Genomic DNA, 26,962 nt, shown 5'->3' with positions numbered 1-26,962 from the left:
AAAAAGGAACTGCATTCCAGGCACCACTCTGGGCTTACAAGTTAAATAACTGCACCAGAGTCCAAATTCTGTGGGGAGAGGAAGAGATTTTCTTTGATTCCTTTTTAAGTTCTGTGTCTATTTTTCTTAAGTCAGAAAAAAGGGCAAACTCAGCATTGCTCCTTTAACAAAGCCCTTATCAATGATTAGCTCAGATGAACCCTGGAGGGAAACAAAGCCTGAGATAAGATAAAGGAAATCACCAATAGGTGCTTCTCATACACGGTTAACAGCTAAAATATCTCAGAAATACCAGACCATATTTCTTTCACCATTAAGCTGGATTTTCCTGTCTTATGTAATATTCTGCCTTGCAGTGGCTTTTCTTTGCCTACACTACACTAGGGATCTGGCTATAATTCCCAAACTCTAATGCATAGTTCTTTCCCTTGAGAAGTTCACAACGACCACAAATGCCATCTTGGTCTAAACAGCATACCAAAGCTTCAAGGTCACTACAAGATAGGAAAGCGAGAAGGCTTGTTTTTGGCTGTTAGTATGGCCCTGAGATAACTAAGAAATTCCTGGCAGTGTTGATAAATGGACCAATGTGGAAAAAAGAGGCCAGTGGACTAGTGCAGCAGGGCCACTCGATAAAGCCAAAACAGAACAGTGAGCAGACCTGGGGGCAGGGGAGTAGGAGAGAGCTAATGTAAACTGGAAAAAACACAGGGTCTGTGGCTGTTCATCTCACCGCTGGACTAGCAATGGGCACCAGACTCTAAATGCCTGAATGACACTGGTTCTCACGATCCCTACATTCAGACTGAGGAAACGGCCCTCAACTCTACCTTCTTCAGCCACACTGAAGAGCTCCTGGCTACAAATACACAGAGCAACAGGGCACAAGCATATTCTATGAACCGTGCTGCCCAGAACAGTGACACGGAGTCAATGCCTTGAATTCTAAACACAGATTCAGACTTAAGAAAAGTCAGCTCTGGCAGCAACGATCCGGCCCTCAGATATGGCATGAAGTCAAGCTAGAAGTCTCCAAACAGAGCTGGTGCCTTTTAAAAGATTGTTTTTTCATACAAAAGGTATGAGAAACTTGAAAGAACAGGGGTGCCTGGAGACAGGAAGGAAGGGAGGAGAGACCGTCAATCTCAAGATCATCACTGGGTTTTCAGAATCAACAGTCTGCATTAGAGTCGAACTGCCAACTCAGGAGCCCCAAGAGTATTAAAAAACAAAAAAAATCAAAACTCAAACCCTACACCTTACCTGACTTAATAACTGTAATGTGTATCATATGTAGACTTACACATGACAAACAGCATACTGAGTATATATCACCAAGACTTTGAAGGTTTATGAGGCAACTGTTACTGCCAGTTGAAGAGGACAATCTCCTGAAAACCCTATTGTGTACCCAAGATTAGCTGTCCACTCCACCCCTCTTATAACCTAAAGTTCTGCAGGAAAAACAGTCACACTCTGACAATGGCAATGCTGCTCCCTGCAGGCAGTTCACCACTATTACAGAATAATTCACCGGCTTAAACACACTGAAAAGTAGTAACATACCCCATCGCTGCAGAGGGGGCTGTAGGATTATTCTTCAATTCCTGCACATTTACCACTTGAGGGACATTCTTCAAAGTTGATTCGGTCAAAGTACTGACAGCTATTTAAATAGAGAAGAGAAAGGCACATTAATTGCAGTAAAGGATCAAAAATTCTAGCCAGGTATAATGAATCACTAGGACACAAGCTCAAGCAGAAAGCAAACTTATTATATAAAGGAAATTTAGGCTGTTCTGCAGCCCTGTGTTCAGTGGAGCACCTGGCCTACTCCACTCATAAAAATTACTTGGTGAAGCTTTATGCAATTTAATCAAATGTACTAGTTTAGAAAAAAGGAATTCCCTAGCCAGCTTTTATACAGCAGAGCTGAGATACCTGCCTGCCATATTGTTGGCTCGCTCTGGAGAAGGGCAGAAGGAGCTAGAGGATTAGCAGTGCTCGGACTAAGGGCTTCTGCCATCCATCATGCATTCATTCATTCAACCGTTCTTTCGCATGAGCTTATTATTGTCAGACTCAGGTGCTGGGAATACAAAAAAATGTCTAAAACATAGTTCCCTGTCTAAAGAAGCTCATGCCTTAGTGAGACAGACACGATGAATAAAATGTGAAAAGTGAGGCCAAGAGGCCTGAATTAAGGAATGGCAACAGGGATTGACTTGACACCTACTTATCTATCTTAGGCTTGTCAGCTTTCATATCTCCTTTTCTGTGTCTTATGATTTAAAGCTGTGGCCCAAGACAATGATATTTCATAATTAACTATTAAGAAGGCCTAAGCAAAGCTCTTAGATCTCTTCCAACTATACTTTGGGCAAAGTTGAAAGCTGTAGCCCAGGTAGGATGGTGGGTCCATGGCAGCTCACTTCACTCCCTCGTTCAGAGAGGTAACCAGGGACATCCTGCCCATGACTGCATGTATTTCATCCTTCACATTCAGAGGTGCCTACACCTTAGACATATTTGCTTCCAAAATGATAACAGACATCACACCACCTCCTGCTGAGAGTGGAATAATCCTAAATCCTGACAGATTTAAGTTTATAAATAACCAACTCAATCAGCTTGATTTGGGGCCTGTTCAGCACAATGGTAAGATTCTGCTTGGTCCAACAAATATTTAAAACATCAAAGGTTTCTTATTTTTTCAGACGGCTCAAAAGTGCCTTAAAAAGTTCTCCGGTTTCTGCTCTTTCATTTCTATTTTAGATGGCTTAATAAGGGTTTTAATATTTGGACTTTTCTTAGAAATCTTTTATTATTATATAATGGCAATTCTTTTTTGTCTAAATAAAACCATCACGTTTTTTTAGTCTTTTAAAATTTTAGTCTAAATTGGTATGTGTTCTAAGCAGTTGCAGAACTAAAACCTAAGTTTATGCAGCTAAACAAGAATATTTGATTTATAGCCGAGTTTCTCAACCTTGGCACTATTGACATTTTGGGGCTGAATAATCCTTTGTTGTGGGGTTGTCTTGTGCATTTAGGATTCTTTTTGCAGCCTTCCTGGCCTCCACCCACTAAATGGCAGCAACACTGCCAAGTGTTGGAGGGGAGATGGGTGGGGCAAAATAGCCTCTGGCTGAGAACCACTGGCTCGTAAAGATTGATAGCTAGTGATAACTGAGGTCCCGAGGCGAACTACCTATAAATCTTAATGCAGAAAATTACGGATAGCCACAAACCACTGACAAAATGCAAAAGCTGATTAGCTTCTTAGAGTTTTCATCTGTCAAGTTTCCATCTTAAATTTGCAGTCTTAAGAAAAAGCTGTACTACAATACAAAGAACACAGGGTTGGAGTCTGGGTTTTGTTACGTATTGGTCAGGTGACCTTCACCTCTCCAAACCTTACATTACTCAAAAGCAAAATGGGCATACTTATACCCACCTCAGAGGGTGGCTGGGATCCTTCAGATACCATCAGACAACTCTAATGTTATTAGGTGATCTAACTGCGAAGATTAATTTTGGGCTTAAAGCAGACATTATTCAAAAGTAGGGATCAACAACTCCATCAAATAACCCCACTGATCTCCCACTTGACTGAATGTGGCAGATAATATTGCCCCTTAAAAGGAAAGTTCCCGACTAAGTCTCTGCCTTCGCAGAGCTCTCTCCCCCAAAAGGTGAGAGACCTGTCACATCAGCCTTCTCTTCTGAAGGGCAGCAAAGAGAGCCCGCCATTTCTTGGCACCTGTGTCCTGGCCTGGGGCTCAGACAGCTCACCATCAGCCCCTGCATAGATGTTTTTACCTGGCGCCTGACTGGCCATCTGCCGTCTCAGGGCTGCTGCAGCGGCCGCCTGGGGAGCAGAGATGGGGTGGGAAGGGCCAGGGGCGCCATGCTTCACGGTTTTTGTTGCAAGCATTGTGCTATCAGCCCCTTGGGGAATAATTTTGCTAGCAGGTGCAGACACTGAGGAAAAAAGATAAATTAAGTGAGAGAGTGGGTCAGAGAAGAAGAAAACACGAAAATTAAAATGGTAAATTCTCCATGTGTGGTTGCAGGGAAAATGCTACGATTAAAAATCCTTAAGCATTAACACAGGAAAGTACTGGCAACCTGACAGGCTGGCCCTTTTACCTTTCAAAGATGCTGCAGGCAATTTGCCTGCCTACTTCTATTAGTGAAAATACATCACACGATCATTTCCTCTGACACTGAGCAAGATATAACTTTTGTGCCAAAACAGAGCAATGTCCTGCTCTCCTCTCATAAAATCTCTCCATTCTGGTACCTCATGCCCGGCTTTGTCCTCTTAGAAGTCACTGCAATACAAAGTCCTGATGCTCTGAAATAAGGTGTGACAGCACAACACAGGTCACATCAGCGAGCCAACACAGACAATGAGCATTCTGGCTGGTGAACTCTGAGGCACAACACGGCTACAATGGAGGAGCTGAAATGAGGTGGGACGTGAAAGGCACAAGTTGTGCTCCACAGTAAAGCAGTAACTGTGAACCTTGCAGGGTATCCTCTTCCTCAGGTCCTACCAACCACTTTCAAGGGGAACACACCTCTTGAAGCTGTCCTGTAATTTCTAGAATATTAACAGAAATGGGCTGGAACCCATGACTTATGGGTGCGATGATATAAAACCCAGTTACAGGAGTTAGAGATCTCTTAGGGAAAAAAAGATCATTTCCTGTCTCATTGTTTACTTACCTGAAGTCCCCATCACACCTGGTGAACCATGAATCAGGTGAGATTTAGCAAAAGGAGTCGCCTGGGGCAAAAGACTGGGCTGGATGGAAGGCGTCCGAACCACGGGAGCATGCCGGGGAACCTGGACCACTGCGTCGTCATCCTTACAGGATGCCCGTGTGTCTTCACCTTCCAGAGACTGGGAAATGGATGACGTTGAGCTGACTTCATCCAAGTCTTCATAATACCTCTGAGACAGGAAAGCTGACCGAGACAGGCTGGCTACAAAGCCCAAAACAAAACACAGCTTAGACAATTCAAGTCCAAAAGCTACGTAATTTTCACTGCCGCTAGAGAAATACCCAGTTTATCAACTGACTTAATTATTACTTATTTTATGCGGAAGCAGCTGCTGCTGAACGCGAACAAAGATACTTTTTGCTCAAACGGGCTTTACAAACCCGAGCTGTGTAGGGCAAGAACATTTTGACTGTTAAACAAAAAAAATGATGTGAGGTGAGAGAGGGGATGCATGCTGGTGTAAAAGCAGGAAGTTCACAGGCAATAACACCGTCTCAGAAAAGCAACAGACAAGCTTCCAGAGCAGAGTAAACAGTCGCAGTGCTGCCACTGCGTTCCAACAATAAACTTCTGAGAACAGGCCTAACGCAAACTCGAAAAGACATCATGTCCTCAATGTTGAGGGTCTCAAACACTGCCACATAAATCTAATCATTCTTCTGAATCAATTAGGTTAAAACAAAAAAATCACTGAAATCGAAGATTGATTTTCACCTTCCCTGTTTTTTCCTTCCATAAACTATGGGGTAATATGCCATGTCACTTTCTACCGTGAATTTCAGAAGTCATGTTACTGTCTGTATATTGGAAAAAAACCAAAACCAAACAAAAAACAGCCCTCTCTCCTCCTCAAGTTACGTTAAAGTATTGCTAATATTTACTGACTTATTTGCCCTATAGGCACATCACTCTGCAAGATTTTATTTGTCATAATGGGACCGGAACATAAATAAATGCAAGTGAAAACCAACGCTGTGTGCTGGCGCTGCTGCTAGGCTGCACCAGCCATGCGTGGCTATTTAGATTAAAAGTAACGCAAAGTAAATCAATGAAAATTTGGAATCCTAAGTTGCACCAGCCCCCTTTGAAGTGCTCAACAGCCACAGCTTAACTGCTATACTGGAGAGCACAGACCCAGAACATCGTCACCGCTGCAGCAAGTCCTACGGGACAGCACTGTACCAAAGTGTTCTGACGCAGGTCACTGTGCAGCAGGGTCACTTAGCAAGTCCCTCCATAACCACCAGCACCACCAGTAAAATTGCAGTTAACATTTATTGAGAACTTACCTGGTACCAGGTACTGCTCAAAGCATCTAAATTAGAAATTCCTGTTATCTGACTTTATGGTTATAGAAAGGCTGAGTAATTTGCCCAAGGTCACGAAGTTGGTAAGTGGTAGAGCCGGAATTCAAACCTGGCGTGTATCCGACTCGAAAGACCATGTTCTTAACAATACTCTGTTATATATAAAATACCCTGTGCTAGGTAGAATTTTGACCCCACGACCCTTGCCCCCGGTGCCACGCCCATGGTTATGTTCTGTTCGATGGTTATATTACATGGCCAAAGGGATTCTGCAGACACGATTCAGGTTACTAATCAGTGGGCCTTAGAACAGAGAGGTCAGCCTGGATTTTCCAGGTGGGCCCAGTGTAAAATCTCAAGAGCCCTTGAAGGTAGAGAAAAGAAGCACAAGAGGAAGCAGAGAGAGGTGGCAGAAGTGGGGGCACAGAAGCATTCAATGTGCTGTTGCTGGACTGCAGATGAAGGGGGTCGGGGGCACATGCAAAGCAAACGAGGACCTCAGTCTTACAGCTGCAAGGAACCGAATTCTGCCAACAACTCAGAAGCGGGATCTTCCCCAGAGCCTTTAGATGAGAGCTCAGACCAGCCAACACTGATTTCAGCCTGTGAGCCCCGAGCAGAGGACCCAGCAGGGCCATGCCGCGCCTGGACTTCTGACACACACAACTGTGAGATCATAAACAGGTGGTGTTATAGGCCACTGCATTTGTGATAATTTGTTACACGGCATCCACAGAAAACTAATATAAACCCCACACTCTCTTAGGGCCACACTGCTCTCACTAATTTCTCTAAAATCCCACTTCCTGAGAGTTAATAGCAACAAGAGATGACTCAGACTCATCACCTTCAGGAACTGGAGAGAAAACGGAAATAACTTTCACTCCCAAGGTCTGATACCACCTGGGGGTTCTCTCAGTTTCCTTCCTTCATCTTTCTGATGCCATTCATTGGATTTGGGTGGAGGGACACCCATCAATTGAAAATGCAATGGCCATGCTCACTTGCAGAGGCCAGGAGCCTGGTCTGCTCAACTGTCCCAATGACGCTGCCTCCGCAGCTGACACATGCTGCTTCCTGCTGTGATCAAGGCTGCAGCTACCTTCCTGGCACTAGAAAGGGGGCCCCACTGAAACCTAAAGAATCTTACTCTGCTTAAATGCTAGCTCGGATCAGGACAGGCAGAAAGCCACATTAACAGGAAGGAGAAGGGGTAGAAATCATGATCATGTCAGTAGACGCAGCAAACCTCATATCTTATGAGGGACTACAGAAACTGTTCCCTTTGAGATAAAGGCAAGGATGCCTACTCACCCCTTTTATTGGACTTTGCATTGGAGGTCCTAGCCAGTGAAATAAGGTAAGGAAATTAAATAAAAAGCAGAAACAAAAGTGTTCATATCCATGGAAGGTGTAATTGTTTCCACAGAAAGTCCAAGAAATAGCTACAGACGTGTTATCTGAAATGAGTTAGCCAAGATGCTAGATTCAGTCAACATACCAAAAAATCTAGTACATTTCTATATACTATATCTAACAGAAAATAAAACATAAAGTGAAATTTAAGGAAAAAGCCCCCATCATTATAAAAGCATCAAAAATATCAAACTTAGGAATAAATCTAACAAAAGATGTGCACGTCCTCCATGCAGAAAACATTTAGAAAAATTAAAGACCCAAATAAACATACGCCCTGTCTAGGAAATGAAAGATCAACACTGTACAAATGTCAATTCTTCTAAGTCAATTTAGAGATTCAATACAATCCCCATCAAAATCTCAACTCTTTGAGGGCTGAGGGTGGTAGAACTTAACAAGGTAATTATAATGTTAATATGGAAACGGAAAGCACCAAGAAGAGCCAAAGCATTCTAGATCATGGGTCAGCAAACTACAACCATGAGCTAGCTGCTTGCTTTTATAAATAAAGTTTTACAGAAGCATAGGCATGCCCATCTGTTTACATACAGTCTGTGGTTGCTTTCCTATTACAAGGGCAGAGTTCACTAGGTACCATAGAAACTACATGTTTACTACATATTTACTATCCAGCTCTTTAAGAAACAGTTTGCCAACCCCTACTCGAGACTGTAGAAATTTCTGTGATGATGAAATATTCTATGTCTGCGTTTCCCACTACAGTAACCACTAGTCACGTGTACCTAGTGAGCACTTGAAATGTGGCTGCTGGGATTAACTGAATTTTTTACTTTATTTAATTTTTATTAAATTTTGAATAGGCTACCATATTGAACAGCATAGCTTTAGGATTTAGGAAAAAAAACCAGTATTGAGACTTATTTTAGCACCAGTTAATTGAGGCAGAGTGGTGGCAGTGGTTTCTAACCAGTGTACAGACCATCAGACCTACAGTATAAGGAAAACCGATTTACAACAAAGGCGGCCACTAAGCGGGGAGGAAGAATCTTCACTCAACAGTGTTGGGACAATCAGATATCTAAATACAAAAAAATGACATGAGAGCCATACTTTGTATCATACACAAAAATCAATTCCAGGGCTTCCCTGGTGGCGCAGTGGTTGGGAGTCCGCCTGCTGACGCAGGGGACGCGGGTTCGTGCCCCGGTCCGGGAGGATCCCGCGTGCTGCGGAGCGGCTGGGCCCGTGAGCCATGGCCGCTGAGCCTGCGCTCCGCAACGGGAGAGGCCACGACAGCGAGAGGCCCGCGTACCGCAAAAAAAAAAAAAAAAAAAAAAAAAAAAATCAATTCCAGATAGTACAAACGAAATATGGTCTACCCATACAGTGGAATACCATTCAGCAATAAAAAGGAATGAACTACTAATACATGATACACATCATGGGTGAACCTTAAAGTTATACTAAGGGAAAGAAGCTAAAGCAAAAGACTACATATGATTCCATTTATATGCAGTTTCTAAAAAAGGCAGTTCCACAGAGCAAGAAAACGATCAGTGGTTGCTGGGAGCAGAATAGGAACTGATTACAAACAGCATGAGGCAACTTCTTAAGTGATGGAAATGTTTTAAAACTGGAATGTGGTGATGGTTACACAATTCAGTAAATTTACCAAAAATCGTCAAGCTATACATTTACAACAGGTGAATGTTATGACACGCAAATTATACCTCAATAAAGTTGTTTAAAAAAATCAATTTCAGGTAGATAGCAGATCTAAATTTGAAAGGCAAAGCATTAACATTTCTAGACAATAATAAAGGTGCATACATACTCTTGTTACCTAGAGGTAGAGAAAGATTTCTTCAACAGAACAACAGGAACTGACCATAAAAGAAAAGGCTGAAAAGTCTGTTTTAAAATTAAGAACTTCTCTTTGCCAAAAGATACTGAGAGGCTAAAAAGCAACAAAGTGAATAACTACAAACTCGTATGACCAACAAAACGCTGGTATCAAGAACTGATAAAAACTTTTACAAATCAGCAGGACAGATTATCCAACAGACAGATGAGCAAAGGATTTAATCAGGCACTTCACAAAAGAAGATACCCAAATGGTAATTAAATATATAAAAGGGTGACACCAGCAGAGTTAAAAGGAAAAAGATTGATAATATAAAGCTTGGCAAGGCTGTGGAACAGCTGGAATATTCATACACTGATGGCCAAGTGTGACTTGCTACAAGAGAACTGCACGCAGAATCTGAAGCTGAGCACAGGGACAGAGTACGACACACAATTCCACTCGGAGCCACAAGACCACAGAAAAGACATACACGTGTACCCCAAGGGACAAGCACAAGAATGTTCAGAGCAACATTCTACTATGTTACAGCTAGAAGCTGCAAACAGTGAATGTCCACCGAAAGGAGAGTGGATAAACAAATGCAGTATATTCATACACCGAGGCAACCAAAACAAACAGCTACCTGCAGCAACATGGATGACTCTTAGAAACCTCATGTAGAGTAAGAGAAACCCATCCAGAGAGTAAATAAATGGACTTCCACAGTATCCAAAGCCCAAAAAACAGGCAAAACCAAATTACGGTGTTTGGGGAGGCAAGCTAAGTAGTAAAACTATCAAAAAGGAAAAATAAAGGAGACTAAAGAGGACAGCGGCTTAATGCAATGTACAATCCTGAACTGGATCCTGATTTTCCAAAAAGCTTGGCTACGCGTGCTGAGCCCGCGCCTAGAGCCCATGTTCCGCAACAGGAGAAGCCACCGCAATGAGAAGCCCGCGCACCACAATGAAGACTAGCCCCTGCTCGCCACAACTAGAGAAAGCGCACGCGCAGCAACGAAGATCCAATGCAGCCAAAAAAATAAAAATTTCAACTCAAAACATAGTTTCAAAGAAAAAAGCAGTTACAGGCACTAGAGCAAAGCAGGGTTATGCCTAAAGTTGCATCTAACAAATATTTCTTTAAAAGCAGATTCAGGTAATTATATAGATAATTTCATGACAAAGTATTTTTTATCAGGTATGTGGCTTCTTTTCAGCAAGTGTTTTTAGCCATCATTCCCTAATCTGTAGTTTTTTTTTCTTCTTTCTTAGAACATCTTTTTTTCAAATGTAGCCTTACTCAAAACCCCATACCAATCAGAAAAGTAAAGCTTCTCTAGCTAAAGCAGAGGCTAGGACCCCTGGAGCCAGCTCAGCTTCCCCCAAAACCCTTGAGAACCACTGCCACAGAACCCAAGGACTACAGAAAACACAGTGTAAAAGCCAGAATAACTACCTTGAACTGCTTCATTGACCATGTATAAGCTGCTTCTTACCCCAATATTCAAATGGATGACAGGGACATTTTCTCTGTCTCCCATCAAGAACGAAAGGAAAACACACACAGACACAGACACAGACACAGACACACACACACACACAGACACACACACACACACAGACACACACACACACACACACACACACACACCCCATCCTACTCCCACACCATGTACTATATGGTTTATCCTAAAAATTCAGGACCAGTTTCCTCTACCTGGAGCAGTAGATCTCACCGGTGGGGTCTTCCTCTTGGCCAAGAAGTTTCTCAGCTGTGCCTGTTTCACGGGGGACAGTTTAGCTGCAAGAAATTCATGAACCCATAAATGCATAAGACTCGGTTTTTAAGATGTCAGTAGATGAAAGAGAACAAAGAGAGCTTAAAGACCGGGAAGAACTCATTTACCTGCGACTTTGGGCAAAGGTTTGGTTTGAAAGTCTATGGTGGTTTTCAACAAAGCATTGCGCAGGCTTTCGAGGTCACTGTCAAAACTGAAATAGGATAGTGTTACACATGAACCAACTACGACCCGAGAAATCGGGGTGGTGGTGGTGGTACATTATCCTCCTAAATATAAAGGCAAGATATGAGAGCATCCCAATACAGAAGTGGAAAATCTGACCAATCAAGGAAATTAATCCAAGAGGAAAGAGATCACAGTCTTAATATTATATCCGAACCCCAGAGCAAACACACCACCAACGGGGCTCCAGCAGGAAGGGCAATTAAAATCTACACATTCAGCCTAAAGGCAGAAACACAAGACCACCTTGGTAACTTCAGGGGTAAACTGTCTAACTGCAGGGTCTGAAATCTCCACACTCTTGCAAAATGATAAATCTGAGCTTCAAGACAAATTGGTCAACCTAATCCTGAGAGTTAATTTTCAACTGAACAATAATACTGTGACTATAGTACCTGTTACCATCTATTGAGCATCTGTTTCATCAGGCACACTACTAGGTGCTTTAAAGACTTAGTTTTAAACTCTCCAGTAATGCCATGAGGCACGTACTGTTAGCCCTACTTTTTGGCAAAGGAACAAAGGATCAGAGAGGGTGAGGAATCTGACCAGGCCCACACAGGGGAAAGAAAGCAGAGTCACTTTCAAAGCCACATGTGAACCATTCTAAGACTACTCCACCTAACTCTATTTATTCGTTCATCAAACCACATTTATTGAGTGCACGTGGCATTAACAGGCCCATCCTCCTGCACACCTGTGAGTGCTGCTCTGAGAGGGGACATCCAAGGGAAGGCCCCACTGGGAGGTCTGGTTATAAAGACGGAGCTGCTGGAGGCTATCCACCAGGTGATTCAGCCTCTTCCTCTGTTGGTTGATGATTTCCCGGTTGTTGGCAAGGGTGTTAAACAGTGTCTCTCGCTCTGGCACAAACAGGCGCCTGTTGAGAGCAAGGAGGAAAGAATTAAATGTGAATGGTTCAAGTAAAGGAACTCCCCACCGAATGGAAAAAAAAAAAGACTACAACTGTAACAGTGAGAAGACTGAACTGGAGAACCACTATGGGAAAGAAACATCAAGAAATTACTAGAACATAAAAAGGGGATGAAAGCCTAACGAGGATAAGGTGTAAGGAGGAAAGAGCAGCTCAGGATGTGCAGGACCGGGCCTGCAGCAGAGGACAGCACAGCCAGACAGAACCTCAGATGGGTTCCAGGGAAGAAATGGGGGAAATTCATCCCGCTATATATTTAGGATATGCATATTTCTCTGTATGTAAATTATATGAAAGAAAAAGAAAAAGCCCAAGGGTACAGGGAAATCTAGGGAGTCAGTCATTTCTTCAGAGTGCTGTCAAAAAAATACCTCGAAACAAATGACAATGGGGACACAACGACCCAAAACCTATGGGATGCAGCAAAAGCAGTTCTAAGAGGGAAGTTTATAGCAATACAAGCCCACCTTAAGAAGCAGGAAACACCTCGAATAAACAACCTAACCTTGCACCTAAAGCAATTAGAGAAAGAAGAACAGAAAAACCCCAAAGTTAGCAGAAGGAAAGAAATCATAAAAATCAAATCAGAAATAAATGAAAAAGAAATGAAGGAAACAATAGCAAAGATCAATAAAACTAAAAGCTGGTTCTTTGAGAAAATAAACAAAATTGATAAACCATTAGCCAGACTCATCAAGAAAGAAAGGGAAAAAAAAAAAAAAAAAAAAAAGAAAGAAAGGGAGAAGACTAAAATCAACAGAATTAGAAATGAAAAAGGAGAAGTAACAACTGACACTGCAGAAATAAAAAAGATCATGAGAGATTACTACAAGCAACTCTATGCCAATAAAATGGACAACCTGGAAGAAATGGACAAATTCTTAGAAATGCACAACCTGCCAAAACTGAATCAGGAAGAAATAGAAAATATGAACAGACCAATCACAAGCACTGAAATTGAAACTGTGATTAAAAATCTTCCAACAAACAAAAGCCCAGGACCAGATGGCTTCACAGGTGAATTCTATCAAACATTTAGAGAAGAGCTAACACCTATCCTTCTCAAACTCTTCCAAAATATAGTAGAGGGAGGAACACTCCCAAATTCCTTCTACGAGGCCACCATCACCTTGATACCAAAACCAGACAAGGATGTCACAAAGAAAGAAAACTACAGGCCAATATCACTGATGCACATAGATGCAAAAATCCTCAACAAAATACTAGCAAACAGAATCCAACAGCACATTAAAAGGATCATACACCATGATCAAGTGGGGTTTATTCCAGGAATGCAAGGATTCTTCAATATATGCAAATCTATCAATGTGATAAACCATATTAACAAATTGAAGGAGAAAAACCATATGATCATCTCAACAGATGCAGAGAAAGCTTTTGACAAAATTCAACACCCATTTATGATAAAAATCCTGCAGAAAGTAGGCATAGAGGGAACTTTCCTCAACATAATAAAGGCCATATATGACAAGCCCACAGCCAACATCATCCTCAATGGTGAAAAACTGAAAGCATTTCCACTAAGATCAGGAACAAGACAAGGTTGCCCACTCTCACCACTCTTATTCAACATAGTTTTGGAAGTTTTAGCCACAGCAATCAGAGAAGAAAAGGAAATAAAAGGAATCCAAATCAGAAAGGAAGAAGTAAAGCTGTCACTGTTTGCAGATGACATGATACTATACATACAGAATCCTAAAGATGCCACCAGAAAACTACTAGAGATAATCAATGAATTTGGTAAAGTTGCAGGATACAAAATTAATGCACAGAAATCTCTTGCATTCCTATACACTAACGATGAAAAATCTGAAAGTGAAATCAAGAAAACACTCCCATTTACCATTGCAACAAAAAGAATAAAATATCTAGGAACAAACCTACCTAAGGAGACAAAAGACCTGTATGCAGAAAATTATAAGACACTGATGAAAGAAATTAAAGATGATACAAATAGATGGAGAGATAAACCATGTTCTTGGATTGGAAGAATCAACATTGTGAAAATGACTCTACTACCCAAAGCAATCTATAGATTCAATGCAATCCCTATCAAACTACCACTGGCATATTTCACAGAACTAGAACAAAAAATTTCACAATTTGTATGGAAACACAAAAGACCCCGAATAGCCAAAGCAATCTTGAGAACGAAAAACGGAGCTGGAGGAATCAGGCTCCCTGACTTCAGACGATACTACAAAGCCACAGTAATCAAGACAGTATGGTACTGGCACAAAAACAGAAAGATAGATCAATGGAACAGGATAGAAAGCCCAGAGATAAACCCACGCACATATGGTCACCTTATCTTTGATAAAGGAGGCAGGAATGTACAGTGGAGAAAGGACAGCCTCTTCAATAAGTGGTGCTGGGAAAACTGGACAAGTACATGTAAAAGTATGAGATTAGATCACTCCCTAACACCATACACAAAAATAAGCTCAAAATGGATTAAAGACCTAAACGTAAGGCCAGAAACTATCAAACTCTTAGAGGAAAACATAGGCAGAACACTCTATGACATAAATCACAGCAAGATCCTTTCTGACCCACCTCCTAGAGAAATGGAAATAAAAACAAAAATAAACAAATGGGACCTAATGAAACTTAAAAGCTTTTGCACAGCAAAGGAAACCATAAACAGGACTAAAAGACAACCCTCAGAATGGGAGAAAATATTTGCAAACGAAGCAACTGACAAAGGATTAATTTCCAAAATTTACAAGCAGTTCATGCAGCTCAATAACAAAAAAACAAACAACCCAATCCAAAAATGGGCAGAAGACCTAAATAGACATTTCTCCAAAGAAGATATACAGACTGCCAACAAACACATGAAAGAATGCTCAACATCATTAATCATTAGAGAAATGCAAATCAAAACTACAATGAGATATCATCTCACACCAGTCAGAATGGCCATCATCAAAAAATCTAGAAACAGTAAATGCTGGAGAGGGTGTGGAGAAAAGGGAACACTCTTGCACTGCTGGTGGGAATGTGAATTGGTTCAGCCACTATGGAGAACAGTATGGAGGTTCCTTAAAAAACTACAAATAGAACTACCATATGACCCAGCAATCCCACTACTGGGCATATACCCTGAGAAAACCATCATTCAAAAAGAGTCATGCACCAAAATGTTCATTGCAGCTCTATTTACAATAGCCCAGAGATGGAAACAACCTAAGTGCCCATCATCAGATGAATGGATAAAGAAGATGTGGCACATATATACAATGGAATATTACTCAGCCATAAAAAGAAACGAAATTGAGCTGTTTGTAATGAGGTGGATAGACCTAGAGTCTGTCATACAGAGTGAAGTAAGTCAGAAAGAGAAAGACAAATACCATATGCTAACACATATATATGGAATTTAAGAAAAAAAAATGTCATGAAGAACCTAGGGGTAAGACAGGAATAAAGACACAGACCTACTGGAGAACGGACTTGAGGATATGGGGAGGGGGAAGGGTGAGCTGTGACAAAGCGAGAGAGAGGCATGGACATATATACACTAACAAACGTAAGGTAGATAGCTAGTGGGAAGCAGCCGCATAGCACAGGGAGATCAGCTCGGTGCTTTGTGACCGCTTGGAGGGGTGGGATAGGGAGGGTGGGAGGGAGGGAGACGCAAGAGGGAAGAGATATGGGAACATATGTATATGCATAACTGATTCACTTTGTTATAGAGCAGAAACTAACACACCATTGTAAAGCAATTATGCCCCAATAAAGATGTTAAAAGAAAAAAAAAGAAAGAAACAGAGGAACAGCACACGATTTAGCAGCAGGGGGGTCACCCACCCAAAAGAATTACAAGAAGCCAGGGACAACTGTTCCCTTCTTTCTGGTGACAAGGTAGTTAGTTCAACATATATTTTTAACAGGCATTTCAATAGGGTACAAGGTAATATTTAGAGAAGGGCCCAAAACAGAGAAGTGCTAGAAAATTGTACAGATTTAAGAACCTGAACTCTACAGAAAGGGAACTTAAAAAAAGCACATTAAGGGACTTCCCTGGCAGTGCAGTGGTTAAGAATCTGCCTGCCAATGCAGGGGACATGGGTTGAGCCCTGGTCCAGGGAGATACCACATGCCAGGGAGCAACTAAGCCCATGAGCCACAACTACTGAAGCCCGTGTGCCTAGATAGAGCCCGCGCTCTGCAACAAGAGAAGCCACCGCAATGAGAAGACTGCACACCACAACGAACGAAGAGTGGCCCCCGCTCGCAGCAACTAGAGAAAGCCCAAGTGCAGAGGGGGAAAAAAAAAAAAAAAAAAAGCACGTTAAGTAGAAAACCCATGGGGTTGTTTAAAGGAGAACAAAGAGCCTGGCTTCTCTGTAAGCATCATGCACTTTTTATTGTTTATTTTCATTTTAAAATATTTTATTTTATTTTATTGGCCGTGCAGCTTGTGGGATCTTAGTTCCCCGACCAGGGATGGAACCAGTGCCCCCTGCAGTGGAAGCACGGAGTCTTAAGACCTGGATCGCTAGGGAATTCCCCATCATGCACTTTTAAAAAAAGCCAGCTTATTAATTAGCAAAGAGAAATCCAACTGTCAAGCAGAGCAGAATGCTCTCACTGTCAGGTCAAGCCATTCTCTCACATGGGGAGGAACATGAATTCAGAACCAGGGGAGTAAGCTCTGAAATCTCTAAAGGGGCCCAACTGCCCACGGGGACAAGTGCTCCAGGCCACAGAACCTTCCCCCTGCCAGTGTCTGGAGGATCAGTGTTCACCTCTGTCGTCCCATATCTATGCTCCTCATGTCAGGCACAAAGCCTTTTCTCCACATTGTGGAATATAATGTATTAAATTTTGTTTACTGAATTTTAAACACCTTCTAGCCCTGCCCCTGACACAACACCCAGGTTGCCCCACTTAAAAGTCTGTGACCTCACAGCTTTGTGAACAAGTGAATAGACCATTTCCTGGTTCGTTTCCTTACAAGGCTAATCACATTAATCAAGTATAGGTGTTTCAGAAATCTAGCATTTGGAGGGCTGACCTGGTTTTCACATTTCTTGTGGGCACCTTACTGCTTTCACAATGTACTGCATTCTATTCCTTCTGGAAAACACGAGGCATAAAACCAAATATCCACGGATGGAAGATCAGGATAGAAGATTTTCCTCTACCTCTGTTACCACTCCTCTCGTCCTTTTAGTTATCCATACTAATTAGGAATGTTTCCTCCAAAGGAAAATTTGGAATATACAGAAAAGTATAAAAGAAACGTTCCTCTTGATCTCGTCTTGCAGGTGTAACTATGAGTATTTTGACAGATTTATTTCCAGCCTTTTCTACATTAGACCTCCACAATGAGGTCACCTAGTATGATTTTATGTCTTACCTTTTTCATATTTTATATTTTATACCTAATAATTAGTTACAGAATTATGTATCTTGTATAGTTCGTGTAACACAAAATATATTTAATATGATTTTTCTGAGAATATGAGATTCAACGGCTACACAGTATTCTGCATTAAGAAAAAAATGTGACCAGATTTATTAGCCACTCCTCTAACTTTTGGGTAACTAGGCTGAATCCAATTTTTCACTCTCATAAATTGCACTGTAATATAAACTGTTCTATGTAAATTATTGTGAATATTGCTATTATTTATGTAGAACAAATTTCTAGATGTATAATGACTGAGGGTCAAAGAGAATGAACCTTTGTAGGGTTTTTTATAAATCCTCCTAAGTGATCTTTTAAAAGGGCTACAGCAATTATCTACACAGTGGATGAGAGACCTCGCTCACTTTTGTTTTTTCTTTTGTTCCAGATGCCGATCCCACTCCAAGTCTAGAACATCATTCACATCTTGGACAGCAAATTTCACATACTGATGAAGGCGCCGAATTTCCTACAAGAAACAAATGAAATGTCAAAATGACTCAGTTGTCCAGTAGCTTGCAGGAAGGTGTATCAAAACAGTTAAAATGACTTTGAAGTCTTTTTATACTGAGAACCATAATGAACAAGGAAAACGTAATAGGCTTTAATACAATATTAGAATGTTATAATTCAAAGGAAAAACAGCAACTCGACCTTTTAAAGCGTGTGACAGAGAGGTGGTGTGAAGAAAAGGGAAACAGAAAGGGCGGATCGGCCTAGGGCCTCTAGGGAACCAATGTTCTTGCTTAGTTCTCATTTTCAGCTCCTGTAAAGTATCTCCACATGGCCTAGGAATTTTCCACTGCACTCTGTTACTCCGACAGGGCACCCACTTAGCTTCTGCTCTCCCACCCATGAAATTAACTGTAATACAGACAAAATTATTCTACAAAGCAGTGGCGGAAATACTTCTGCACCTATCTATTCATAGAGTAGAACACATAAGTCATCTCACCAGTGGCGAAAAACTCATTTCTCAAAAACAAAGAATAGTATCAGCACTAGAAACCGAATTTGCCATTATTAAAAGTCTTACCTATTAATTCATTTTAGGCCTGCAATAATTTTCTTTAAATATTGGTCCAGTGTTAACCTTCATGGCTATACCATTTGACTCTCAAAAACTAAAAAAATATAGCATTCCATTAAACATGTATACAGATGAAGACAATGTACTTTACAGTGGAAAACACTCTTTACATCTGTACAAAGATCTTAATGTGTTTAACTGTATTTTCAAAATTATTTTCGGACAAGGGTATGTGTCCTAACTGAAGAAGAAAACGTCATGTAAAGAGAGCCAGGCTGATTCTAGGAAGCAGCAGTAACCTTAGCATCAAATACAAATTTCAACTCAATGCTCCATGACTACAGGGAGGCCCTTTACTGTGGACACTTCAAATGTGACCATACCTCTGTGCATTAACTGATCTTGTTTCTTCTGAACGCCCTCCCAACTTTGTCTGCCAGGAAAAAAAACTTTTCTTTTAAGGCCTATCACAAATATTTTTCTGTGGCTTAGCTGCTCCCCCATCTGCAATCCCATAGCAACACACCCCACGTTATATTTACAAGTCGATCTTTCTGCTGCTACTAATCCAGCTGTAGTGTAGTGTTGAACACCATAGGCTCTGAGCCAGACCCCCCAGGCTCCAGGGTCCAGCATTTATTAGTGGTGAGACTTGGGTAGTTCCTGTGTCTCTGATTCCTTATCTTTCTTTTGTATATGGTATGCATTCAATAAATGCTAGCTATTATTATCTACTTAGCACTGTGGAAAAGAGAAAATTATTTCCCTTGAATGGGGAAAGTGGTTCACCCAAAGCTGAATTCTTTTAGTTTGCACACAGAGCAAGGGGTGAAAAGGCACATAGGAAGAAAGAGTAACCAGATTCAATGTGGAGGCCTGTAATTTGATGAGTGGTAGGCAGGTGGTCGGCACTCTCTGCTAAGAGGGTTACCATCCCCAGGAGAAGGACACACCTAGGAACACCTCAAGGGTGGCAGGACACAGCAGGGGTTCCTCAACCTTTCTGGGAGGCCTCCACTTCTTTCATTTTCCTACTGTCAGTATGCTTACCAGGTGTGGGATGGAAATGACAGCAACAGTAGAGTCTGCAGCCTCAAATCCTCCGAGGCAGGAGGGGGTTCACCACACTCACAGGCCCCCAGGTCCCAGGTGAGGAAGGCCAGTGCTGCCACCCCTGCACCCTTTCCTACCTGATTCTAGGGAAATGCAAGATGGTGGGAGATGACCCCTACTAAAGCTGTGATGCAACAATTTTGAATAAACTGAAAGATGGAAACAAAACTCACGATTTCGCTCAGAGAGAATATAGGAATAATTAAGAACGAGAAAAGTAACTTTGCTAATAGTTACAGGAAGGAGCCCCGGCAGGTAGAAGTTTCGATTCTGGTCCCGCTCTTACTAGTATCAACATTACCTTGGGCAAGCTCCTTAGCCTATGATATTCCAGTTCCTTATCCGTACAATGGGATCAGTAACTCTCACCTTGCAGAGCAGCAGGTTTTGAAGACTAGAAATAATGTATTAAAAAACACCTCACAGGGCTTCCCTGGTGGCGCAGTGGTTAAGAATCCGCCTGCCAATGCAGGGGACACGGGTTTGAGCCCTGGTCTGGGAAGATCCCACATGCTGCGGAGCAACTAAGCCCGTGTGCTACAACTACTGAGCCTGTGCTCTAGAGCCCACGAGCCACAACTACTGAGCCCGTGTGCCACAACTACTGAAACCCACGCGCCTAGAGCCCATGCTCCGCAACAAGAGAAGCCACCACAATGAGAAGCCTGTGCAGCTCAACAAAGAGTAGCCCCTGCTCACTACAACTAGAGAAAGCCCGCGTGCAGCAAAGAAGACGCAATGCAGCCAAAAATAAATAAATAAATGAATACATTTATTAAAAAAAAAAACAACACACCTCACAGAGTACTTGGGTACTTGGTGCCCAATGAACAGTTGCTAGTTTAATAATTATTATTCCTGATTTGATTTCTAAATATATCTTTTTCAACAGCTACTCTCTACCAATCTTAAGGTTTAATTAAGAATTATGTTTTTGTTTAATCCAAAAAACCTTAAGTGGGAAAGTGCCATTTTCTTTGTGACAGTGAAGGGAGTCTACGCCAAGTGAGTCAACACTCGCAGGAAATGAACAACTTTACAAGCAGTTGGGCAAGCCTGTACCTCCCAAAGGAGTACCTGTCTAGGAGTCTGTTCTCAGCAGCTCTGGCGGTGCTCTCCCTTACCTGGAGCTGAGCCTCACTCCTGGGGTCCAGCGGCCTCTTATAGAGCAAGTGCAGATACCCAGAGTCACGGTTTCTCTCATTTTGTTCTCTGGCTTCTTCAACACCAGCAAAGCCCTCAAGTAAAGTTGTTTTCAGGGTACTTATATCTCCATGAAGAGACTAGAAAAGGTACGAGGATGAATTGATACAAAAGTTATTTCCAAGAAATAAACCTTTCTTTCTAGATCAAGGAAGGTGGTATTTCTCAAATATTTAACACGATGAACATATGAATATAGCAAAAAGTGAATTTCACTGCTTGGAAAGAAAGATACTAATGCTCATTTTTTTTTCCTTCCTCACTAAAAAAAACATACTCTAATGATCAGAAACTCAGGAAATAAGATAAGTACTGGTAATCCTGCCATCTAAAGATGATCACTGTTAAAACCGTGGAGAACTTTCCTCTTTCTTTTTTTTAATTTTTAAAAATTTTATTGAAGTATAGTTTATTTACGATGTTTCAAGTGTACAACAAAGTGATTCAGTTATATATACATATATATATATATATATATATATATATATATTCTTTTTCAGATTGTTTTCCATTATGGGTTATTACAAGATACTGAATATAGTTCCCTGTACTATACAGTAGGTCCTTGTTGTCTATCTACTTTACATATAGTAGTATCTATTAATCCCAAATTCCCAATTTATCCCTTCCCCACCCTTGAGAACTTTCCTCTTTCCAAGTGTGTTACTTAAGACCAGAGCTCTGGAGTCAGGCAGTCTGAACTGGGATCCTGGCTCTATAACTCAGTAACTGGGTGGCTTTGGGCAAATTACTTCATCTCTCTAAGGCTTGGTTTCCTGTTCTTGCAAAACAAAAAGAATAGTGCCTACCACACAGAAAAGCTGTGATGATTCAATGAGATAATATAGATACGTCTGGCACATAGTAAGTAGTAATAATTGTAACAGAGTAAATAAACAGTTAACAACAAATATTTGTTATTTTTATACTGTATATGCTCTTAAGTATCCTGTTTTTACTTTAAACCTAACCCTTTATAACCTAACAATTTACCATAAAAAACAGTAAATTTTCTCCTGTAAATGACCCACAGTATCTTCATTAAAGTCTGCTTTTATACCAAGAAAAAAAACTTAGTAAATTTTCAAATATATCTAAACTAGGGCTTCCCTGGTGGCGCGGTGGTTGAGAGTCCGCCTGCCGATGCAGGAGACACGGGTTCGTGCCCCGGTCCGGGAAGATCCCACAGGCCGTGGAGCGGCTGGGCCCGTGAGCCATGGCTGCTGAGCCTGCACGTCCGGAGCCTGTGCTCCGCAACGGGAGAGGTCACAACAGTGAGAGGCCCGCGTACCGAAAAAAAAAAAAAATATATATATATATCTCTAAACTAAATTAACAGCTAGAATAAACTTTTATGGAGTGCCTTGTAAGTGTCAATGGGGTAGAAAGTACTTATTATTCCATTTTCCACATGAGAAAACTAAAACATAGAATAGCTGGAATAATTTGCCCAAAGTCACATAATTTATTATTAAGTGCTAAAGGTAGGATTTGAAGTCAGGTATTCCTAGGTAAACCACTCATCCACACAAAAAACAACACTGGTGGTTCTTGAAGAGAGAAAATATATATATCTGTGGAGTATTAGGACAACAATTTGCAAATGTGCAATTCAACTTAGGAAGAATATCCAAAACACAAACCTCCGTGGTCTCTTTAATCTCCAAAAGAAAGGTGTGCAGGTCATCTGACTCTGTTCGCAGCATCCTCATCTCCTCAGAAGTGCCCGCTTGGAAACAGGCTTTGGAAGTTCGGGCTTTCAACTCTTCCAACTCCTTCTGAAAGTGAGTGATCTGTAGAGGCCACAAATGAGGAGACGGCTCAGTCTGAGTGGCATGGCAGTCATGTCACTGCTCCCGGGCCCACTAACAGCGCAGACTCCCGGGACAAGCCAAGGCTCAATGCCAGAATAAAACAGTCACGTATGAGTCCGCACTCAGAGCCAGTCAAGTCTCGCTATCAGAGCTACTTCTGGAAGAATCTGCAGGAACAAATTTACCTCCTCCCCGATTCCAGCCATCACAGGGTCTGACTCTTTCCACTGATGTCCCTGCTTTTCTGTAACAGGAGGCTGAAGTGATTTTGCCTGAAATGAAAGGCAAAGGTTTTAAAGTGCACCCCACCCCCCAAGTGATGGCATCCTGGAGCAGGTGGCTCAGTGTCTATCACAGGTGTGGCGCTCTCACAATACCATCACTGTTCCACCATTCACTCTTTTGAACCCGTATTTACTGGGCACCTTCCTGGTATAAGATATGCTCTAGGGCTTCCCTGGTGGTGCAGTGGTTGGGGGTCTGCCTGCTGATGCGGGGGACGCGGGTTCGTGCCCCAGTCCGGGAGGATCCCACGTGCTGCAGAGCGGCTGGGCCCGTGAGCCATGGCCGCTGAGCCTGCGCATCCGGAGCCTGTGCTCCACAATGGGAGAGGCCGCAACGGTGAGCGGCCCGCGTACCGCAAAAAAAAAAAAAAAGATATGCTCTAGATAGAGATAAACAAGGTAGATGAGGTCCCTACTCTCATGGAACTCACAATCTACTGGGACAAGACATATAATAAGAGGTAAACAACTCAGGTAATTTCAGCTAGTGATAAGTGATATGAAAAAAGTAAACAGGAACATACAGAGAGAATAAAAGTGGGCACTGCTTGACATGAGACAGCCCAAAAGCCCTCACTGATCACTGCCTCTGCACTGAGACCTGAAGAAAGGGAGAAAGCTATGGAAAGCTCTAGGGGAAGCACCTCCAGGCAGTGAGAAGAGCAAGTGCAAAGAACCTGAGGCAGGAAAGACTTCAGCTAGTTTGAGGCAAAGATATAAAGTGAAGGTGGGCACATCAAGTCAGGGAGGGAGCTGGGGGCAGGCAGAGGCAGGTCGTGTAAAGCTATTCCAAGGAGTCTGGATTTTATTCTAAGTGTGTTGGAAAAGTACTAGCGGAGTTTTAGGAGAGTTTAAACTATTCTGATTTATGATATTAAAAGATCCCTCCTACTGCTAAATAGAGCATGGATGACAGTGACAGGTAGGAAGAGAAGTAGGAAGAGGAGTCAGGAGGCTAATGAGGGAAGAGATGATAATGGTCTGAAATACGATGTTAGCAGGGGACAGAGATGTGGATTTATGACATATGACACATCACAGAGCAGAGCTGGCAAGACCTTTGCTAGTATGGACTGGGGGAGGTGCTGTTAAAGAGAGGAATCTAGGATGACTTCTGGACTGGGGGTAGAGCAAACTACCTGGTTAGTGCTGCTTACTGACATGGGAATACTAGAAAAGGAACAGGGTCTGGGGAAGATGGAAATCAAGGATTCTGCTTTGCAGATGTTATAACTTGAGATGGCTTTCAGATTATTTGATACCTACAGCAATTAACACATGGAGAGTTTTCAGACTGCATAAGCATTCATTAAAACAGCTTTATTTAATAAATGCCATGTGTCATGCTTTATGCCAAAAGCTACACCTGTAAACTGGCCATTTACTGTGGAGCCTGTACAGGTGTGTGCTGGGGGCAGGAAGGAGGTTGACTGGGAGAGGGACAGAAGGAAAAGACATGACTCCTGTTCTGAGGACACTCAAGTAATCAAGTGGGAAATAGACAGAAAATGCTCTTTAAGTTAAACCATAAAAATAAATGGAGATGACAGACTGCAGATCTAAGTATGAAAAGTAAAATAATAAAACTTTCAGAAAACACAGGAAAACATCTTTTTCTTTTTTTTTTTTTTTGCGGTACACGGGCCTCTCACTGCTGTGGCCTCTCCCGTCGCGGAGCACAGGCTCCGGACGCGCAGGCTCAGCAGCCATGGCTCACGGGCCCAGCCGCTCCGTGGCATGTGGGATCCTCCCGGACCGGGGCACGAACCCGTGTCCCCTGCATCGGCAGGCGGACTCTCAACCACCGCGCCACCAGGGAAGCCCAGGAAAACATCTTTTTGACCTTGGAATAAGAAATGATTTCTAAAACAGAACACAAAAAGCACTCATTATAAAAGAAAAATTGATATATTGAATTATACTAAAATTAAGAACTGTAGTCATCAAAAGACACCACAAAGAAAATGTAAAGGCAATTCAGAGAATGAGAAAGTATTAGTATTTGCATTATACGTATGTGTTTGCACATGCATGTGCATATCCAACAAGGAACGAACTCTTACAGATCGGTAAGAAACAGACAACCCAAAAGACACCCTGTAAAAGAAGACAGTCAAATGGCTAAGAGTCATATGAAAAAAAAAAAGCTGAATTTTACTAGTCATCAGGGAAACACTAATCAAAACCACAAAATACAACAACAATAAACAATGAAAAATACAAAGGCTGGCGAGGATGTGGAGCAGCTGAACTCACATGCTCCTAGTAGGAACATATGAATATTCTATGACCCAACAATTCCACTCCTAGGTATCTGCCCAGCAAAAACGCATACACATATTAACCCAAAGACGTCAGCTAGCATGGTTATAACAACACTATTCACAATGACTTAAACCCAGAAGCTACTCAAATGCCTGTCAAGGATGGAATGAAACTTGTAGTAGAGTCGCCCAATGAATTCCATACAGCAACAATGATAAAGAAAAATCTCACAAACATAATGTTGAGCAAAACAGTCAGACACAAGAATGTATACTGTATGATTCCACTTTACAGAAGGTACAAACAAGCTAAACTAAGCTATGCTGTTAGAAATCATAATAGTGAGACCCGTTTGGCAAGAGTTGTGACCAGAAAGGTGAACATGAGGGGGACTCTGGGACCCTAGTATGTTCTATTTCTTGATCTGGGTGTTAGTTACCAAGGTGTATTCAGCTGGTGACAATTCACTGAGGTGGACATGTGTCATATGTATCCTTTTTTACCCCCATGTGTATTCTAGGTTAGTAAAAAACTAAGTAACTAAAATAAACTGAGTTGTTATGGAAAGAAAAAGAAAAAGAAGGCAGTGGGTAGATTTCTTGGTTACTTTGGGAATGATAGAAAAAAATCAGGTGCTACACCACAGTCTTCAGACATAAAGAGAATTCAACAAACGGAACATAACATGGATAAGTTCAGGAACCAGCAGAGAAAACAATTCTAAGACTCTAGGGATGAGATAAATGGCTTTTATGAGCTCACATTACAAATATTCAAAGATCATACTTTGGTATTTCCTATCACATAATCCTATATACTATTTCAAAGGTGTGAATTCTAAAACACAAAAACCCATTTTATAAACATGTATGTTTTGGGCAGTAAATTAATAAACACAGCATTGTAGGTTGAGTTTAAACATACCTGGGGAGAGCCTGACTTGGCCACCGGAGGGGTTATCCTGGGTGATTTCTGTACCGTTGACGGCACTGCACTTGGACTACCCTGAGCAGACCGCCCTGCTAGAACAAGAAGTCAGTTAAAACCAACAGTATTTATTCCCATTATTTCTCCTATCACAAACATCCTTTCCTCAAATCTAAAAAAAAAAAGTTTCTCATTGTCCCTAGCCCCCGTTTATGATCTTTGTTACCAAGAGTGACACCCACAGTTCCCAAATAACTAAAAAACACATATTACATTTTAAAACGGGAAACTCCTTTGTAAAGCAGGTAGAGCTGGAGTGTCTCTGATCATAGGTGTGTGGATGGTGTGCAGGCCCAGGAGGCTGCCCACTTGGCCCATCCTTACTCCCCACAGAGGCTCATGATGCACCTCTGGGAACTGGAGGCAAAGTTGAAAGACCACCAGAACAGTAATCCCCATCACCCTTTAAGAACTCACAAGGTCTTCAGGACCCTCCTGGAAGCCTGTAGGACAAGTCTCACCCTGTTGTGCATTAGAATCACCTAGGAGTTCTTTAAAAAAATACACCAAAACTCATACCCAAGCCTCATCTCCAGAGA

At 41.8% G+C, this 26,962-nt stretch overlaps 1 protein-coding gene across 11 annotated transcripts in view; it reads right to left on the bottom strand.

Moving 5' to 3' along the window:
• NUP214 (nucleoporin 214) overlaps positions 1–26,962 on the bottom strand; it is a 136,836-nt gene that overhangs the window by 86,152 nt on the left and 23,722 nt on the right. For 9 of the 11 annotated variants that reach the window (XR_016393663.1, XM_089913883.1, XM_022578425.3 and 6 more), the window contains 11 exons: positions 26,361–26,458; positions 23,073–23,159; positions 22,717–22,866; positions 20,995–21,153; positions 18,093–18,196; positions 12,051–12,233; positions 11,236–11,321; positions 11,047–11,130; positions 4,735–4,995; positions 3,823–3,984; positions 1,567–1,666 (listed from right to left, as the gene is read on the bottom strand). Coding sequence is in view for 10 of the 11 variants with exons in the window: in XM_089913883.1 (XP_089770009.1) it covers positions 1,567–1,666; positions 3,823–3,984; positions 4,735–4,995; positions 11,047–11,130; positions 11,236–11,321; positions 12,051–12,233; positions 18,093–18,196; positions 20,995–21,153; positions 22,717–22,866; positions 23,073–23,159; positions 26,361–26,458 (1,474 nt within the window). In the remaining variant the exon portion in view is untranslated. The remainder of the gene's footprint in view (positions 1–1,566; positions 1,667–3,822; positions 3,985–4,734; positions 4,996–11,046; positions 11,131–11,235; positions 11,322–12,050; positions 12,234–18,092; positions 18,197–20,994; positions 21,154–22,716; positions 22,867–23,072; positions 23,160–26,360; positions 26,459–26,962) is intronic. The other 2 variants (XM_089913877.1, XM_022578426.3) reach the window with 1 other exon arrangement.

This window comes from Delphinapterus leucas, chromosome 6, assembly GCF_059928025.1.
Source record: "Delphinapterus leucas isolate spDelLeu-1000000601 "Yukka" chromosome 6, BTC_Dleu_Yukka2, whole genome shotgun sequence".
Lineage (NCBI taxonomy): Eukaryota > Metazoa > Chordata > Mammalia > Artiodactyla > Monodontidae > Delphinapterus > Delphinapterus leucas.
This window is presented reverse-complemented; position numbering and strand designations above follow the sequence as displayed.